The sequence below is a fragment of the Callithrix jacchus genome, chromosome 9, assembly GCF_049354715.1.
Source record: "Callithrix jacchus isolate 240 chromosome 9, calJac240_pri, whole genome shotgun sequence".
Taxonomy (NCBI): Eukaryota; Metazoa; Chordata; class Mammalia; order Primates; family Cebidae; genus Callithrix; species Callithrix jacchus.
Genome location: NC_133510.1, coordinates 135,257,173 through 135,277,121, shown reverse-complemented (window position 1 = coordinate 135,277,121; position 19,949 = coordinate 135,257,173). Strand labels below are relative to the sequence as shown.

At 50.6% G+C, this 19,949-nt stretch overlaps 1 protein-coding gene across 41 annotated transcripts in view; it reads right to left on the bottom strand.

Annotated features, from left to right (window-relative positions):
• The window catches only part of EP400 (E1A binding protein p400), a 131,327-nt gene that overhangs the window by 52,963 nt on the left and 58,415 nt on the right, over nucleotides 1-19,949 (bottom strand). For 21 of the 41 annotated variants that reach the window (XM_035258249.3, XM_078337785.1, XM_078337800.1 and 18 more), the window contains 10 exons: nucleotides 19,227-19,417; nucleotides 18,695-18,872; nucleotides 13,721-13,857; nucleotides 12,220-12,389; nucleotides 11,769-11,943; nucleotides 11,519-11,655; nucleotides 7,223-7,409; nucleotides 6,587-6,753; nucleotides 4,221-4,387; nucleotides 189-353 (listed from right to left, as the gene is read on the bottom strand). In XM_035258249.3, coding sequence (XP_035114140.1) covers nucleotides 189-353; nucleotides 4,221-4,387; nucleotides 6,587-6,753; nucleotides 7,223-7,409; nucleotides 11,519-11,655; nucleotides 11,769-11,943; nucleotides 12,220-12,389; nucleotides 13,721-13,857; nucleotides 18,695-18,872; nucleotides 19,227-19,417 — 1,674 coding nt within the window. Of the gene's footprint in view, nucleotides 1-188; nucleotides 354-3,117; nucleotides 3,361-4,220; nucleotides 4,388-6,586; nucleotides 6,754-7,222; nucleotides 7,410-11,518; nucleotides 11,656-11,768; nucleotides 11,944-12,219; nucleotides 12,390-13,720; nucleotides 13,858-18,694; nucleotides 18,873-19,226; nucleotides 19,418-19,949 lie in introns of all 41 variants that reach the window. The other 20 variants (XM_035258235.3, XM_035258238.3, XM_035258247.3 and 17 more) reach the window with 1 other exon arrangement.

Below are 19,949 nucleotides of genomic sequence, written 5' to 3'. Positions count from 1 at the left end.
TTATCTGGCACACATCAAGCGCAGGCAGTCCTGTGGCTGATGAAAGTCGTCTCGCTCGTCCTCCATGACCCCATGCCGTGAGGTGAGAGCGTCATCGGACACAGGGGAAAGCCTGAAGCTTAGACGCATGAGACAGGCCCTTGGGCAGCAGGGCTCACAACGAGGCCCTTCGTCATTTTTGGCCTTACCTTGCAGCTGCAGTGGCTGGCCAGCCGTGAGCTGCCGGAGCTGGCTGTGTGACAGGGTGAATTTGCTGCCCTGGAACTGTAGGGTCACTGGCGTCTCCGGCTGAGCCACGCGGCTCTGTGGTCCTGTGATGGACGCCAGCTGAGCTATTTTCACTACCTCTCCACCTGTTGAAACGTGGGGGAAAAGGTGAATTCAGATCATCTTGGAAGAAGTTTGGGAGTGTCACACTGACAATCGTTTCCTGAATATCGCGGCCATCTATCATAAACGGAAGCACCACAGAAACGTTTATCAGGTAGTGCTTTCCACCACTCTTTAGAATCATTTCTTTAATAAAAAAGAGAAAAGCAAATGTCAGATTTTAATGGCTTGACTTTAACTAACCATAACTGGTTGGGATTTTAGATATCAGACATCAGTTCTATTAACAAAGCTGTTAAGGAATATTTTACTTTTCTACCCAACAGTAAAAAAACCAAACATCAAAAAAGCAGAAATCGGCGGGGTGCAGCGGCTCACACCTGTAACCCCAGCACTTTGGGAGGACAAGTGGGAGTGGATCACGTGAGGTCAGGAGTTTGAGACCAGCCTGGCCAACATGGTGAAAACCTGTCTCTACTACAAATCCAAAAATAAAAAAACCAAACAATTAGCTGGGTGCGGTGGTGGGCACCTGTAATCCCAGCTACACAGGAGGCTGAGGCAAAAGAATTGCTTGAACCCAGGAGGCAGAGGTTGCAGTGAGCTGAGATCACATCATTGCACTCCAGCCTTGGCGACAAGAGTGAAATTCCATCTCAAAAAAAAAAAAAGCAGACATCTTTGTGTAATACACCTAGAAACTCACATGTGAACCTAAACTTTAGAGAACTTTAAAAAGGTGAAAAAGTACGTGTCCAATTTAGCTCCAAAAGAGAGATTACATCATTGCAAATACAAAAGAATAACTAGCTTCAGTGACACCCATAATGCTCCAAAACCCAGGAATGTAGTTTGATCTATTTATTTTATTATTATTTGTTCTGAGAGACAGGGTATGGCTCTGTGACCCAAGGTAGAGTGTGGTAGCAGGATCCCAGGTCACAGCAACCCCAAACCCCTCGGTTCAAGAAATCCTCCCACCTCAGCCTCCCAAGTATCTAGGACTACAGGTGTGAGCCACAGAACCCATAAGATCTAGTAATGTCTCTAAATACATCACATACATAAATAAAGCCTTAAGATACGAACCTTTATACTAATCTGAATTAGATGGTAAGAGTCAATCTATAACATTTACTGTTAAAAAAAAAAAGTAGCTGGGCATGGCGGCTCACACCTGTAATCCCAGCACTTTGGGAGGCAGAGGCGGGTGGATCACAAGGTTAAGAGATTGAGACCATCCTGGCCAACATGGTGAAACCTCATCTCTACTAAAAATACAAAAATTAGCCGGGCGTGGTGGCGTTCCTCTGTAGTCCCAGCTACTCAGGTGGCTGAGACAGGAGAATCACTTGAACCCAGGAGGCAGAGGCTGCGGTAAGCTGAGATCGCACTACTGCAGCACTCCAGCCTGGGCAACAGAGCCAGACTCTGTCTCAAAAAAAAGTAAAACTTAGCATTGTTTAAAACACTTTTAAAAAAAACAACAACAACGAAATTCAGATGTGGTCATTTGCTCCCAACTCAAAAAGGTAATACCTTCCAGCTATAACTGAACAGATTTAAAGGTTTATTTCCCAGTGGTTGATACCGGAGTCTAAATGTTCTTCCTTCCCAAGAAATCCATGCCACAATTATTAGTGATAAAAAGAACAGTTAGTAAGAGACTACAAAAATGTCTACAGATATCTTGCCCACAGAATAACTGTGAACAAGGAGGGAAAATGAAAACAGAAGGCAGAGATTTGTGCACAGAAGTGTCAATTTCCCAACAATCCTCCTTGCTCCATACGCAAGTGAGGACCGACCCACAGGAAAAGCGGTTTTGCTCACTTCACAGATCTCCCAAAGAACAGCTCCTCTGGCAACCACCAACACGACTCTCGTCCCACACAAGACAGTGCCGAGTCCGATAAAGATGTAAAACATGCAACTGCTTTCTCCCTTAGGGCAATTAACTAGGATGATTCCCCTTTATTTGTGGGCGATGGGAGAGAGACTCGTAAGGAAAGAGAACCAGTGTGAACTCAGCGTCTCTCTGCATCACTACCTCTCCTGGCTCCGTCTTTCCAGAAAGGCCTCCACAAGATTTTGCTGTCCCAACAAAAAAGAGGTTGCAGTGGCACTTGGGAAACAATGTAATACTTTAGGTCAGGATCGTCTCCACCACAGAATGAATAGGGTGTTATGTAAGGTCTGAAAACATGCTAATCCCACTGCACACAGCAAAATGTTCTAGATTTAAAAAATTAGTAACTGTTTTTAAAGTCATTAAATTATGACAGTTTTCTTGGTTGAGCAATTACTCATCCCAAGTTTAAATCTGGTAACAAGCGAGAGACTAAAAAAGAGCTCATGTTTTTAGGAACCTAAAGCTAGCTCACATGACTGGCAAGGAAGAGACCTTCCCAAAAGCAGGTGCTGTTGCCCCAGGAGCATCCGCTGCCCCGGAGCACACCTGTATGGCTGGTGGAGCAAGTCCAGGGCAGCACTGGGAAGGGCCGTCAACAGCACCAAAGCAGTGAGTGAGTGCAGCAGGAAAGCAGAGCTGGACGGCGGGGTGAGGAGAGAGAGCACAGACAGGAGAAGGCCCAGGTGGCCTCCGCAGAGGCCCTCCCTGCTAGACTCGTGCCAGAGGCGGCTGCACTGGTGAGAGGCAGTGCTGGGCATGGGGCTGGGGAAAGACAAAGGAGTAGACAGCAAGGCTCCTCCAACATCCCCGTGTCCTTAGCACAACTCCTCTGGGGTAGAGAGATGGCAGAAACCTGGAAAGGTGAGGCCACTTACTGGGCAAGCGGGCCTGGGCCTGCGAGGTGAGCACCAGCCTCTGAGGCAGCGCGCTCTGCCCGGCCGCGTGCGAGGGGGCCTGGGGCTGGGGCGGGGGCTGGCCTGGGGTGGAGGCCTGTGCTGTGGTCTGGGCCCGCAGTCTCGCAGGATGGGCCGGGCTAGCGGCTGCGCTGGAGGCCGAGGCGGGCTGGTGTCGTGGAGCACTGGCGGAAGCCTGAGAGGTCTGAAACGGGACTGCTGCTGCTGCAATCGATAAGGTTCGTTTGTGCAAAGCTGTTAGAGGCTCTTCATAACATACAGTACTTTCAAGAAATAAAATAAACATCATTCCACACTCTCTCTCAACAGAGAGGCCCTCTCTTAAGAAGAAAAAAAAGGAGGGGCCATGTAGTCCACAGGGTGAGAAATGTAATCTGTCACGTTGTTGACTGTCTTCATTTCGAGCTACATTACTCTGTGGTACATTTCCCAGAGTAAAGAGAAACTATGAGAAGTCAGCCCAATCAAACATTGGTATCGATTAGGAACTATTTCCGAAAACAGCACAAAAAAAGTATCAACAGAGCTTCCACTCATATGTTCATAGAGAACGCTGGCAACAATGCAGGTCTGAGCATTGATTTTTAGCTCAGAAAACCCGAATGGACACGGCTTGGAGGGCCCCGTTGGCCAGGTGGTGAAATACTACTTTTAACTATTTTGATGATCTTTTCTACCATTTAACCCTATCCTTCCCCAAAAGAATAATCTCGTTGAAGTGACAGCACAAAACATAACATGAGCAGACGTTCTCGGGAGTCTCCTAGATGACTGCACGCATGCACCTCCGTCAACAGAAACAGCCTGCCCAGTGGCTGGCATCATCAGATCAACACTCACTCACGTAGCAGTGGAACTTCCCCAATAGGGGAAAACACCCATTACAAGCAATAAAAAATCCTAAAACTCATCACGAACTGAACAAGGCACCTTCAGAGAGCCAGCGGGTGATGTCTGTTCCCACTCAGGAATGATTACCGCGTCCAGAAGCACAAGAAAGTGCCATGAACTTGTTCCAGAAAAATCTCTGTAAGGCGGAGAGCACACAACTACGTGAAGTCTACCTTTTGCCTCCGGATTTGCAGAGAAGGTGGCGACAGGCGGCCGTCCTCGAAGCTGGCCCTGTGGAGCAGCAGTGGCCGCCGTGGTGGCCGTCCGGGGTGGGTGCGTGCTGGGGAACGCCACGGTGCGACCCTCGGGCTTCTGGCCATACTGCACGGGCTGAAACAACCTAGATGCCCATTGGTCCAGGCAAGAAGATACAGAGCATCAGACCACAGAGAGGACAGGCCACCTCCTGGAGCCGGGGTTCACCGCTGCCTATGGGAAGCCAGCTCAGGGGCCAGCACGGCTAAGCACTGCTCCAGGTAAGCTCACCCAAGCCCGGGGGAGTGGCTGACAAGACTAAGCACACCAAAGTGGGATGGCACATGTACCCCGATAACTGGGAATATACAGAGCACTGCTGCTTTCACTTCCATGATCTTAGCAACGTAGATGAGAAAACGTTGCCTCTACGACAGCGCAAGGGCTAAGGGGAGTGAGAAACACCAACTTGACAAAAATCTGATAAAATGGCGGTTCAAGTGATGGTTCACTGTTGCCTCACATTCCCGGGCTCGGCCAGTCCTCTTGCTTCAGCCTCTGAGTAGCTAGGAATACAGGCGCGCAGCAACACACCTGGATTTTATTACTTTTTTGGAGAGACAGGTCTCCTATGTTGCCCAGGCTGGTCTTGAATTTCTGGGCTCTGGCGATCCTGCCACCTTGGTCTCCCAAAGCACTGGGATTACAGGGGTGAGCCACAATGACAGGTTTCTTTTCTTTAAGCTGGTAACTATATTGGTCACGTTCTTTTTTTTTTTTTTTGAGATGGAGTCGTGCTCTTTTGCTAGGCTGGAGTGCAGTGGCACAATCTCAGCTCACTGCAACCTCTGTCCGTCTCCCGGATTTAAGTGACTCCCCTGCCTCGGCCTCCTGAGTAGCTGGGACTACAGGCGCACGCCACCACGCCGGGCTAATGTTCTGTATTTTAGTAGAGACAGGGTTTCACCACGGCCAGGATGGTCTCAACTCCCGTCTCAGCCTCCCAAAGTGCTGAGATTACAGGTGTGAGCCACCGCACCCGACCTTACTGGCCACTTTCAAAACCGCTATACAATGTAACAGGCAGAGATGGCCTTCAAAAGCCATCGTTAGGCCGAGTGTGCGGTCTCACGCCTATAATTCTAGCACTTTGGGAGACCAAGGCAGGAGGATCCCTTGAGCCCAGGAGTTCAATACCACCAGCCTGGCAACATGGGAGATCCCTGTGTCTATTAAAAACTTTTTTTTTGTTTGAGACAAAGTCTTACTCTTTCACCCAGGCTGAAGTCGCCGATCTCAGCTCACCGCAACCTCCACCTTCCAGGTTCAAGCAATTCTCTGTCTCAGCCTCCCAAGTAGCTGGGATTACAGGCGCCCAGCACCACACCCAGCTAATTTTTCTATTTTTAGTAGAGATGAGGTTTCACTATCTTGGCCAGGGTGGTCTTAAACTCCTGACCTCATGATCCACCCACCTCAGCCTCCCAAAGTCCTGGGATTACAGGCATGAACCACTGCGCCCGGCCTAAAAACTTTTATAGATTTTTTTTATTTAAAAAAGCCATTTTAAAAAGATAGACTAGCACCTACTAGAGTGGGTGCTGTTCATTTAACTGGGGGCTACAGGCTCCCTGAGGAGCAGCCTGCTGGTTCGTGAGTCCTCGGGACAAGCAGAAACCTCTGGTAGTGATGAAGGGAAGGTGCCACTCAAAGTCCCCAGTGAGGCCAAATACAGAAGTGCCAACAAGAAAGACCTGTCTGCAGAACTGGCCCCTTCATCTCCAAAATACCTATTTTCCTTTTTCTCTCTTTTCTTTTTAACCCAAGCACAAAGGATTTTGGATATTTCTAATTGCTAGATGTAGGCTATGAGTCATTTATATCTTGATTTAACCATCTAAAATGTCTGTCCCTCCCAGCCTCATGACACTGGCAGAAGCACCACTTCAGACATCATTCAGATGTCACCTGTAAGACAGTGACATCACCGTGAAGGTGGAGCCCTCTGCCCGCCACACTCACAGCACAGGTGCGGTGCAGCCACACCATACGCCCCCACAGGAAGCACCAGGTTAAATGCAGCCCTGGCCCGCACCCTACCCTAGAACTGTTGCAGATATCAAGGAGGAGGCTGCTGCTCAGGCAGGTCAGCAGCTGCGCTGCACCGCACGGCCCAAAAGGCCTCTGCAGAGCCACGTGTACCGCGGCCAAGGACATCAGTAAGACTCCCAAGAGCAGCAGATAATGCAACTAGGCTAGCAGCCTCTCTTTTCACCACACATACTCTGGGTCAGCTGCCGGGTCCCAGGAGCCGACCCTCCCTGCTGCCTCTGGGCACACACACCTGCTGGCCTTCAGCTTTGCTGCTGCTGGCCGGACTGCTGGGGCTGGTGAAGTGGAGATCTCCTCCATGAGTTTCTGGGGTACCTTTTTCTTAGACAGCAATTCTGCCTCATGGCGAGTGATTTTATTTTCCAACCCGATGAGATCAAACATAGAAAGATCCGTTTCCTAGAGACAAAAAGAAAAAAGTCTTGCTGCATGAGGTGGCAGAAAAACACCTATTCTATGGCAGGGCCCTGAGGTGGGCATCCAGACCCAGCCCTGTGACGGCCACTTGGCAAGCAGACCCTCCTCCACACCACCACACAGGTGTGGCCACGCCCTTGGAGAAGCTCTGCTGATACACCATGCACACTCAGCTGCTTCTCACGGCCCACAGTCCACACACGCCAAGGAAGCCCCCCCACTGCATCTTTCCACTCTGTGCGCCTGTCTCCCTCGGGTAAATTTCCGGAGGTGGAACACTCCAGCGGGGTGGCAGGCCATCAGTGCTGCTAGACAGTGCCACATATCATGGAGCTGCAACAGCAACTGCGGAGAAGAGCTGGTTGAGAACCCATTTCCAAGGATGGTTTATCTCTAATGTGCCTAGAAAAGACATCAAACAGTAATTCTGCTTTCTGGATCCTCCACCTACCTTCCAGAAATCTCTCTCCAGTGCCTTCAGGATTAGAGATGGGGACGGATACTCCAGTGGCCCCGCCACGTAGGAAGAGCCCGGGTGCCGCGGCTCGACGAGCCCAGGGTGGTTGCAGATGCGCTGCAGCCGCACGAGGATGCTCAAGACGTTGACAAAGTGCCCGCTCTTCAAGGCCTCCTGAGTGCTGCCCGTGGAGGAAGAAACATGAAGTTCAATCAAACAGCACATGAACACACTGACCATGCCAACCCTCACAGTCGACTGGCAACTCCAGAAAGGCGGGCAGGGGCAGATTTTTCTAGACCCTCTTCAGGAGTCAGACAGAGTGACCATTCAAGTCCACGTGCCAGGCAGGTCCCTCTGCACTCGCCGCCATCCCCATTTAGAATGACGTCCGCACTCGCCGCCATCCCCATTTAGAATGACGTCCGCCCTCGCCGCCATCCCCATTTAGAATGACGTCCGCCCTCGCCGCCATCCCCATTTAGAATGACGTCCGCCCGCCAGAGCTGACGGGAAGGCAGCCAGTCCACTCCATTCGCAATCGCACTGAGTGCTGTGAAAGAGCAGGGGTGGCATCTGAGGGGGACGAGCAAAGTGAGGGGCAGGGTGAGCGCAGCAGAGCACAAAGCCCCTCACGCACCTGCTCAGCAGCTCTGATGCCTGGCCCGGCAGGCAGTGCGTGGTGGTGGGCGAGGGCCCAGGTCCACACCCTGTGCAGCTTACCACCCAGGGAAGGGAGCAGACAGAAGGACCTACGACGCACACTGGGACCAGGGCTAGGCAGGACATGGGCCATGGTGTGGAGTGGCCCTCGAGGGTGAGCACAGTGCACCAGACTGTGACCTCGCCACACGGGGGTCACCACCTGAGATGTTTATCACCGTGAATGAATGCACTCTCACACCTGGTTCAGTGATTCAAGTGGGTTAGGAATGGGCATTGGCTGCTTTCAGAGGCCGAAATGCAGCCAATCCACCAAGACTCCCTCTCCGTCCTTACATTCATTATGAATTTTATAACAGACATGTTAAGTCAACATGCTTGTGGATAATTAACATGGTTAAAAGAGTGGTTTTACGAATAGTAAAAGCTTTAGGTTTCTGGTCCCGAGTAAACACTATTAACGAGTAATTTTCCTTTGCTCTCCCTGTGAGAGGACCATCCAGCACAAAGTTTACATGAGGAAACAGAGTAGAGACAAAGGGATGTGGGGTAAACAGATTTAAACCGGGAAAGCCTTTTATCATCCCCATCTTTTCCCTAACATAACGGACAGACAGCCTTCTGCCTGTCCCAACAAAACCTTTCGGCCTTCCAAGGTCTGAGACTAATCTGTAACTTTCCCCAATATTTTCTGTAATATTTTGCCAGCCACCCTGAGTGAATCTCAACACCAGGATGCCTGAGGGAGGAAACCGGGATGGAGGTGACAAAAGGCTACTGGTCTGGAGAGAGATTCAGGAAGGAGATGGCGGACTCGTGGGAAGAGGAGGGTGGAGAGAGCAATGGGAGATTTCCAACCCAAACAACTACATTGACAGTGGCGCACACCCTAAAATGGGAAGAGCGGGAAGGGAACCAGGTTTGGGAAAACACGAGCTCAGTTCTGCCACACTGGACACGAGGAGCTCGAAGGACAGCTCAAGTGCAGGTGACAGGATCCGCCATGACAGCAGCATGCACCACAGAACCCAAGCAGAGCTGGATGCAGTGGCTCATGCCTGCAATCCCAGCACTTTGGGAGGCCAAGTTGAGTAGATCACTAGAGGTCAGGGGTTTGAGACCAGCCTGGCCAACATGGTAAAACCCCATCTCTACTAAAAATGCAAAAAACTAGCTGGGTGTGGTGGCGTGCACCTGTAATTCCAGCTACTGGAAAGACTGAGGCAGGAGAATTGCTTGAACCTGGGAGGCAGAGGTCAGAGGCTGCAGTGAGCTGAGACTGCACCACTGCACTCCAGCCTGGATGATGCGTGAAACTCCATGTGAAAAAAAAAAAGAAAAGAAAAACCCCAAGCAGGAGGGCTCCACGGGGAGCCGGCGCCTAGAGTCCAGAGTCCCCACACAGCCAGGCCTTGATGTGAGGGAAGCACATTTCGTGGAGGCGGAGAAATGACTGGAACCCAAAAAATGAAGACAAGCTTCAGGAAAGCTCCTGTGAGCCTGGCTCTGGAAAGCAGGGCAGGAAGGAAAAGAGGCCAGGGAAGGACTTACAGATGAGCAGTATACATCTTCACAAGGCTGGGGGAAAAGCACACTTCGAAAAGAAAGGCTGAAGAGATGGATGGTTCCAGAGAAGAGATGGGACCCAGCGCCGACATGAAGGGGCTGATAACAAAAAGGCCACTCGCCCTAGCTAACAGGAGCAGGAGAGGCAAGCACAAGCACAGGGGTCTGGGCAGGTAGGGAGTCCGGTCTGGCAGTTCTGGAGCTCACAGCACGTTAAGACGCGTGCTGCCCTCATGGCAGCAGGTGTGGCAGGGTCCCTGCAATTTTGAGCAGGGAGGAACCGACCAGGACAGGACGCTCCTGGGCCATCGAGGATCCCACAGAGCACTGGACAGTGCCAAAACACTTGATTCCCAGGTGCTCCAGTGGGGACAAGGCATGTGCACACCTAATACACTAAGGCTTGATTTCACAGGCTGGAAAAGAAAGAAGAAAACATGCACAAGGAGTACGAGGAGTGCCCTCCTGCCATCCCGCCCAGGGAGCAGATGCCACAGAGCCAACCTAAGACCAGCAGAGTAAGACATGCTTTTCTCCAACAGGTCCCAGGACCACCAACTTCACACCTCAGACAACACTGCAACCCTGAAGGCAAACAACCACGTTCCGTGGGCGTGACCACAGAAGGGCAATGGATCAGACTCCCTGAGTCGGTCTCCGCACACGGGGCACAGTCGACTTCCTGGACACACTGGCTCCGAAACCCTGCATAAGTTGGGAGTCCTCTCCACTCAAATCACAACGAGTGTGTTACCAGAGCTGACAGAGGCTATCAGTATTCTACTAAAAAATCTGACACCAGAGCTCCAGCGACATGGCAAAGCATTCCCTGTCCACAGAAAGGTCCTACAATGCTTGGCAAGTCTGTGGCCACCAGTGGTGCAGAGTGAGGTGCTACTCCAATGCTCTGCTTCTTGGAGAAAGGACAGTTGTGTTGTCAGGGTCCTTTGTGCAAGACTGAGGTGGGGGCACTCACAGGCACCCACCTCTCGAAGGTGCCCAGGTGCCACACGCACATGCTGAGAACTCCAGTCAGCCCACAAGTGCATGCCCTCCAGCTGCAGAGCAGAGGATGAGGCACAGAAAGGGAGACCAAGGCCAGAGGGTGGGGGGGCGTGGACAGCATGGCCTCACCCCTAGTCTCTGCGAACCACAGTCTGCTGTGCCCACAGCCAGGGAGGGTGCTCACACGATCGCCTGGTGTCTGCTCCTACTACAGCACCTCACCAGGGCCCCCGCGTCCTCATCCCACAAGGAGGGGAGCACATGAGCACATGAGCTGGGGGAGGTGTGGGGTCACATGACCCAGTGCATCTGACTGTGGCCTGTGAGGGATGCAGAGGTGGCATGACCCCAGCAGAGACTGAGGGGTGTGATGACTAAGCACAAATAAATTTCAAATCCTCCAAAACTTGATTTCCATGTTTTTTTGTGTTTGTTTTCTTTCATCTAAACTCAGGAAAATGGAAAGCATGACAGAAAGACCAAAACCATGCACATCTGAAGACCTCAGAGAGGTTCAACGGGGGCCCCACGGTCTGTGTCAACTCAAGGGGCACAGTTTCTGGCACCAGCAGGTCCCTGCCAGACAGAGGCACAGCTGCCAGCAATCGCATGGTGCATGTTGCATGGAGCATTCCACCCCATGCAGCGCACCACTTGCTGCACTGCAGACAGCAGCATGCCACCTCCTGCGGGCCGCAGCAAACCCAGGCTCTGGGGCCTCCAGCTGGCTGTGGGAGGCAGGCTGCTCAATCACTGCCTCTCCAGAATGAATGGAAACCAAAATTCAGTAAAACTAATATTCATCTGGGCAACAAAGGGAGCAGCTGCGAAGGAGTGGGGCTTCTGAGACAGGAAGCTTGGCAGGGCTGGCACAAGCCTGAAGCAGCTGGAAACACCTGAGGCCACAGAGCTGCTGCTCCCAGGAGAGCGCCTCGCCTCCAGCTCCAGACACCCAATTCTGACGGAAAGGAGCTTTCCAGTGAGGCCACAGAAAGGGCCTCTGTCCTTCAGAGGCAGGGACGGCAACGGGGGCACACGCCCAGACCCCACACTCACCCGGGCTGTAGGATAACGTCCTCGTATAAGGCTTTCTGTCGGTTTGAAAGGCGACACTTCAAAACATGCTCATATTTCTTTGTCAGTTGCTTTTCCACATCTCTCTTAGTTCTCCTCAAAATAAATGGCTGTGTCACCTGAAAGGAAAGAACTGTTTACTGTTTTTCTTTCCAAAAATGCTGCTGGAAGACATTTACACCAAGGCATGTGCATGTGTAATGAATTAGCTGAAGTGGCAGAAGCAACCTACCCTGTGTAACCTTATGACCACCTTGTGGTAGTAGTCCTGGCTCTCGTCGCTGGGGGCCCTCAGCGGGGAGCTGAGGTAGGGCCTGGAGATCCCCGGGACCAGGAAGTGCACCATGGTCCAGAGCTCCAGGAAGGTGTTGTGCAGCGGCGCGTCAATCAGAAGCAGGCGCTGCTGGCTGAAAATGGGATGAAAGACAACACTGGAACTCTACTGCCCCGACAGTGTGTGAGAAAGGGGACAGTTATCTGACACTGCGAATGTCAGCGTGCACATGACTGAAAAGGGGCTGGCTGACCCAGCTCTGGGGTCCTGTGGCCCGCATGCTAGGATGAAGGGAAAAGGCAATCCTCTGCAATTATGCAGATTTCTTCAAGAGAATCCTTTACAGCAACAACAAAGAACACTCAGTGACAAGCTGGTAACATACAGTACTGGGGGGAAGGGGTCAGACCTCTGCAGGGTGAAGACCGCTTCCCAGTGCCTCTCGGTCATGCCCTTCACGCGCTGCATCTCGTCGATGACCAGGCACTTCCAGCGCACTCGTGTGAAGGCAGTGAAGCCGCGGAAGAACTGCGTGTAGGACGTGAGGCAGACGTGGAAGCTGTTGGGCGTGGCCCACTCCTGCAGCACAGAGGATGGCTCAGTGCCTTTGCACCACCGTCTCCCGAAATCACCTTGAGACACACACTTCCCAAAGCTCACCACCCAGCGACTCCACACCCACCTACAACTTTACTCGCTTTTTTAAATAACATGCTATTTCCACATGGAAAATGGCTGCGTTTATGTTTTTCTCTCCCTCTAGTGGTCTAAAGCAGTTTCGCTGAGAAATTAAGAAGCTATTTTGCAGGCGCTGACAATTACCATTTGGAAAATACTTAGATTATGGCAGAGGATCGCAGGGTGAGCTCTTCTAGTATCTAATCGAAACAAGGGGAAGTGTGCTCATAAAAATAAGAGACATCAACATCGGTGTTGCAATGGACCGCATCACACATTTTCAGAAAACAAACTAAAAGCTACACATAGTGCTATGGCTTGAACGTGTTCCCTGCAAAATACATGCTGAAATCTCATGGCCACGGTGGTAGCATTAAGGAGTGGACACTTCCCTGCTCTCAAGAGATGAATTTGTGCCTTAGGAAAGGGCTGAATGGAACCAGCTTGGACCCTTTTGCCCTTCCATTCCTTCCCCCAGGTCCCCTCTAAACGATGCAGCAGCAAGACCCTATGTGGGGAGTAAAAGCCAGGCCCTCACCAGATACCACTAAATCTGCCGGCATCTGGATCTTGGACTTCACAGCCTCCAGAACTGTGAGAAATAAATGTCTATAGTAATAAATTACCCAGTCTGTGGTATTTTGTAATAGCAGCAAAAACAGACTAAAACAGTAAAAAAGAAAATACTGCTCAAAGCTTACTTTTTCAGGAAACACTACTCAACACCGTGATGTCAACGGAAAACTGTGACCAATCTACCCCTAATGACCTGGCACTAGAAACTATAGGGCAGACAAAAATCCTTAACGAGCTAGAATTTGTTCCTGAAACATATCTATTCTGCATGTCGTGGAAATGCTTCTATGGGTTTCACATTCGGAGCTGGGGGCACCCAGCTCCTCCTCTGTGCCTGCAGAAGCCATAAGGGCCTCCGGGGTGAAGTGCTGCACTGCCCCAAAGAATCATTTCCGGAGGAAACTGCCCCGCACTCTGCACGGTGATAGTGAGCTCTGCGCACAGCTGGGCCTACGCGTGTGTGGCCCTCCTCGCAGGGAATGGCCAGGCTGATGTGGTATTGTCTATGTTTGCAAGGGGGACGTAAAGGTTTGTTATCTCACGAATGAGTGATTTTTAATTATTATATCCATAAGCACGTCTTCACATTTTTGAATGTGTTTTCTATAAAAATTAAGATGGTTCTCTGTTTAGCTTTATGTTTAAAATAAAATTACCTGTCTCTTTGCTTTGAGCTCTCTGTGGCTGCCAATGTATGAGAGGATTTTGAGCCCGGGACACCAACGTTTCAACTCAAGCTCCCACTTGAGTATGTTACAACTTCTCACAACAACAAGATGGGGGCCCCAATTACCTACAAAGGAAAAAACAGAATTTTTTACATTAAAACATCTGTCCTGTCCAGGCACCTAGCACTGTGTCTGACTAGGGACGCTTCATCAGTATGTGTCAAGTGAAGCACTGCACACCTGAGGCAGACTTGTCTGAGAACAAGCCCCCACCGCTCAGAAGCTGCTCCTCGGTCCCCAAGGCTGCAAAACCATCGACCTGGCCCAGAGGAGGCCTCAGTTACACACATTGGACGAGCAGTCCCAAGAAGACAATGGTGTTCATTCAAATCACAGTGAACTCCTCCTAGAGCCCAGGAGCAACAAGTGACACTCAGAAGCCCAAGAGGGCTCAGACTAAGAGAGCCCCAGGCCCTGCTCACGTCCTTCCCACGAGCCAGGCGTCCGTGCACCAGGCACCCAGCTTGTGTTTTGTTAGCCAAGGGCCCATCACTGCTTCCGAAGCTCTAGTCCAGCACACATCCAAACCACCCTCAAATACGTTGTTTCAAATTTCATTCTTCAGAAAACTAAGATTATTTTTTTTTTTTTTTTTTTTTTTAAGATGGAGTTTTGCTCTTGTCACCCAGGCTGGAATGCAGTGGCGCAATCTTGGCTTACTGCAACCTCTGCCTCCTAGGTCCAAGCGCTTCTTCTGCCTCAGCCTCTCAGGCAGCTAGGATTACAGGTGTTCACCATCATGCCCAACTAATGTTTGTATTTTAGTAAAGACAGGGTTTCACCATGTTGGTCAGGCTAGTCTCGAACTCCTGACCTCAGGTGACCAGCCTGCCTCAGCCTCCCCAAGTATTGGGATCACAGCAATGAGCCACCGTATCTGGCCAGAAAACTAAGGTTTTTAAAAATTACTAGAGTAATACATACAAATGAATTCCAACTTCTGTGCTAAAAATGAAACATAAACCAACTTACAAGGCAGACATAGTAGACTTTAAACAAATAATTTACAACACATCCATCTATGGCCATTACTGCTTATATGTAAAGTATTCCTGCTGATCCTGGAAAATAACCACACAATAGAAAAATAATATGAACAGAAATTTCACAAAGAAAAAATATAACAGGACAATAAACTCTAAAAAACACAACCAACCAGGTGCAGTGGTTCACACCTGTAATCCCAGCACTTTGGGAGGCCAAAGAGGGTGGATCCTAAGATCAGGAGTTCAAGACCAGCCTGGCCAAGATGGTGAAACCTCGTCTCTACTAAAAATACAAAAAAATTAGCTGTGAGCTAATTAGTGAGTTGAGATCACCCCACTGCACTCCAGCCTGGGCGACAGTGGGAGACTCCATCTCAAAAAAAAAAAGTATAGGCTACTTTCAATATTTTACTATTGTACAGTGAACAACCTCAGGAGTAAGGAAACACAAATCAAATCCAGATGGTATTTTAACCCCAATGAAAAACAAGATTTTTTTTTTTTTTTGAGACGAAGTCTTACTCTGTTGTTGCCCAGACTGGAGTGGAGTGGCACAATCTCGGCTCAGTGCAACCTCCACTTCCGGAGTTCAAGCAATTCTCCTACCTCAGCCTCCCAAGTAGCTAGGATTACAGGCACCTGGTCACCATGCCTGACTAACTTAAGATTTTTTTTTTTTTTTTAAACAAAAGCTGGCTAGGCACAGTAGCTCTCGGCTATAATCTCTGTAATCCCAGCACTTTGGGAAGCCAAGGCAGGAGAACCTTTTGAGGCCAGGAGTTCGAGATCAGCTTGGGTAACATAGTAAAAGCTCATCTCTACAAAAAAAAAAAAAAAAAAAAATTAGCCAAGCACGGTAGCATACACCTGTATTCCCAGCTACTTGGGAAGCTGAGGTTGGAGGATCACTTAAGCCCGGGAGGTTGAGCCTGCAGTGAGCCATGATCACACCACTGCTCTCCAGCCTGAGCAGACACTTGTACTAACACTTGCACTGACGCAGACCACACACTGAGGCAAAGCCACACCAGCTCCAGGGCCTGCTAGGCCTCTATCGTGGCTGGCCCCAACCTTTCTGACCTCATTCCCCTCCCGTCCCCTGGCAACCTCTCACCCTCATATCAGCCTTGGTGCTGTTCCTGGACATGTCACCTGTACCTGCAGCCTCCACCCCAGCTACCCAATCTGTCTGAAACCCTGCTCCAGCTGGCCAACCTCCTGTCACTTTGCTGGGCATCAGCCCACTTCAAAGCTCCCCATTCCCGGTTCAAGGCTCCCCATTCCAGGTTCATCTCTATCAGTGTGGGGTTCCTGAGGGCAGGGCTGCACCCTCAGGACCTAGAAAAGTACCTGGGGTCTGTGACAGTCATCAGGTAAAAAGCAGATGAATGAATGTCAACTGGCTGAACTCATCTGTTTAATCGATCAAGTACAATCCCCTAGTTTTAGAAGCATAGGCTACTGCCAGGCTGGGCACAGCGGCTCACACCTATAATCCCACCACTTTGGGAGACCAAGAGGGGCAGATCGCTTGAGCCCAGGAATTCAAGACCAACCTGACAACATGACAAAACCCCAACTCTACCAAAAATACAAAAATTAGCCAGTCTTTTGTGCAGTCACAGTGATCCTCCCACCTCAGCATCCTAAGGAGCTACTCAGGAGGCTGAGGCAGAAGTATCACTTGCGCCTGGGAAGTCAAGGCAGCAGTGAGCTGCTGTGATCATGCCACTGCACTCCAACATGGGCAACAATGTCTCAAAAAAAAAAGGTCGGCCCGGTGGTGGCTCATGCCTGTAATCCCAGCACTTTGGGAGGCTAAGGTGGGTAGATCACGTGAATTCAGGAGTTCCAGACCAGCCTGGACAATATGATGAAATCCCGTCTCTACCAAAAATACAAAAGAATTAGCCAGATGTGCTGGCACATGCCTGTGGTCCCAGCTATTCTGGAGGCTGAGGCAGGAGGATCACTTGACCCCAGGAAACGGAGGTTGCACTGAACCAAAATTGCACCACTACTCTCCAGCCTGGGTAAAAGAGACTCCGTCTCAAAAAAAAAAAAAAAAAGAAAGGATAGGCTGCTTCCAGTATTTTACTATTCTAACAGTGGACTCTCTTTTTACCTGAGTAATAAAGTAGTAAGGCAAGGTGGCTTTTCCATCTTGAAGTAACTATGAACACAAATGTATGCTAAAGCAGTACAGATGACCACGTGACATGGGCCAAAGACAGAAACAAATAATGGAAGAAATACGGAAATCAGAAGCTGATCTGCTCACGCTTAAAAACTGATCATGAGACCCACCAAGCTTTTCAAAACAGAAGGCAAGGAAGACATACTCAACAGCAATGCAGTGGCAAACTATGCAACAGCTTAGAGGGGAACTGTTAAGAAGAACCCTCTTAACAGCTGGAAGGACCCAGCAAGAGAGATGAGGAGGGTGTGCATATGATAACATAAGGAGGATACAGTGAGCCAGGATTCGTGCCACAAACCACAGATGAGTTCATGGCCAGGAGCAGTGGCTCGTGCCTTTAATCCCGGCACTTTGGGAGGCCAAGGTGGGTGGATCACCTGAGGTCAGGAGTTTGAGACCAGCCTGACAAACATGAAGAAACCCCATCTCTACTAAAAATACAAACCAGCTAGAAGAGCCAGGGAGGTGGGTGTCTACACAAGCTGTGCACCGGCTAGAAGTGTGAGGACAGGGAGGGTCTACACGAGCTGTGCACCGGCTGGATGAGTCGGGGAGGTGAGCGTCTACACGAGCTGTGCACCGGCCGGATGTGTCGGGAGGTGAGCGTCTACACGAGCTGTGCACCGGCCGGATGAGTCGGGAGAGGGAGCGCCTACACGAGCTGTGCACCGGCCGGATGAGTCAGGGAGGTGAGCGTCTACACGAGCTGTGCACCGGCCGGATGAGTCGGGGAGGTGAGCGTCTACACGAGCTGTGCACCGGCCGGATGAGTCGGGGAGGTGAGCGTCTACACGAGCTGTGCACCGGCCGGATGAGTCGGAGAGGGAGTGTCTACATGAGCTGTGCACCGGCTGGATGAGTCAGGAGAGGGAGTGTCTACAGAGCTGTGCACCGGCTGGATGAGTCAGGAGAGGGAGTGTCTACACGAGCTGTGCACCGGCTGGATGAGTCAGGGAGGTGAGTGTCTACACGAGCTGTGCTCCGGCTGGATGAGTCAGGGAGGTGAGTGTCTACACGAGCTGTGCTCCGGCCGGATGAGTTGGGGAGGTGAGTGTCTACACGAGCTGTGCACCGGCCGGATGAGTCAGGAGAGGGAGCGTCTACACGAGCTGTGCACCGGCTGGATGAGTCGGGGAGGTGAGCGTCTACACGAGCTGTGCACCGGCCGGATGAGTCAGGAGGGTGAGGAACCAGCTGGGGCTGCCACATAGAGGCTGAGCCCACACAGGGTACCCAGGCCCATTTCCTGAGGCACTCAAGCAATGGAATGGAAATGCTGCCCCACTGACAGGTGAAATCCCAGCAGGAGAGACGAGAGGAGGCGTGCACGAGATCACGAGGAGGGCACAGTGAGCCAGGACGCGTGCCGCAAACCACCCACGCGCCTGAGAGCCCAGTAGCTGGTTCACGGCCGTCTAGAAGCAGCACAGGACGTGGAACACCTGCCCTGCTGGCCACACACTGCAGGGTGGCCTCACCCTGGAGTCACAAGTCTCTGTATATTAGAATAGATTTTCACTAATAATTACTGAATTAACTGTGAACGAGTTTTTTATTCATTCATCCAATGAATACTGCTGGGCCTCAACTTGCTCAGGTCAAAGGACAGAAGCTAAGAAGTAGATGAGATGGCCAAGTCCCCACACTCCCGTCAAACACAATGGCCTACAAGTAGTCTTAGCAAATGGGTATTGCTCAAAAACTAGAAACTCTTACCTTCATTACAAGCGAGGTGGGCAAAGAAAGCAATGATCTGCACGGTTTTACCCAGCCCAGCTTCGTCTGCCAGTATGCCATTGAGATTCTTCCGGTAGAGTTTGGCCAGCCAGTCCAGGCCGATCTTCTGATAATCTCTGAGAGCCCCATACAATAAAGGCGGAGCATTAAATTTTACCTGCAATGACGAACAAATCAAAGAGTGGCTGCTGCTCAGAATAATCACCCCAACTTTCTCTGAAAACTGAAATCCACAGTCACATGATCGACTAATTAGAAAGCAGGAAGAGGAAGAACGGCTTCTTCTCTATGTCCCTCAAGCTGGTCCTGAGCACCTCAACACCTGGGCTCAAGAGATCCTCCTGCCTCACCCTCCTGAGTAGCTGGGACTACAGGCACATGAAGAATTGCTTTTTCTGACAACTTCTGCAGTTGGGACAGAGCCCGTCACTGGAAAGAGGAAAAGCTTTTCTCATGACTCACTATGCTATGCGCTCTGCCTCATCCCACACTCGAAAGCCCAGCGCCTCACCGAGGTTGTGACCCGAGCACTGCCCTTGGGCAGGATGGCTTCAGCCACCGCAGTGACCTCTGCAATGTCCTTGGCATTGGGTTTCCCAACATTCATTCTCTCGGCAGCTTTGAACTGATCCATGATGAAAAGCGAGTCGATAAGAACCAAGTCCTTGCAACTCTCCCTGTCGCCTGGGCAGTCGTCTGCATCTGTAACAAGAAAACAAGGAGAAATGGGGGCTGCTCAGAGGGCTTTATAAACCCAAACAGTTTTTAAAACAGAAAAGTTTATAGACTCCAACGCCTTCGAATGCAGAATTAGGCAATAGTTTTTTGTTTGTAATCCATTTTACATCTAACAATGCCATCTGGATAAATGGGCGAGAACTCTTACGAAACTATCAAACTGAGGACTATCTGGAAAGCCCTCCAAGAGTATCATTTGCCCCAAGTAGTCTGGTATTTGGAAAATTTCTCCATAGCAATTAGGAGCTGGTATCACTGAGCGATACATATAGGTGTCTCAGGGTGTAGGGATCTCCCCTCCATTACCAAGAAAGAAAAATGTGGGAAACCAGGAGGAGGCTGAACCTGCCTCTCCCTCCTCTGGTCCTGCTGGCAGCCTGGGGTCTGGTGAGGCCTGAACTCCCCAGGGCTCCTAGGGCCGCTTCCCAACTCACATTCAGTGTCTAAGTCCCAACAGCTGCAATGAGAGCAGGAAAGGCAGACCTTTTCTGGTGCT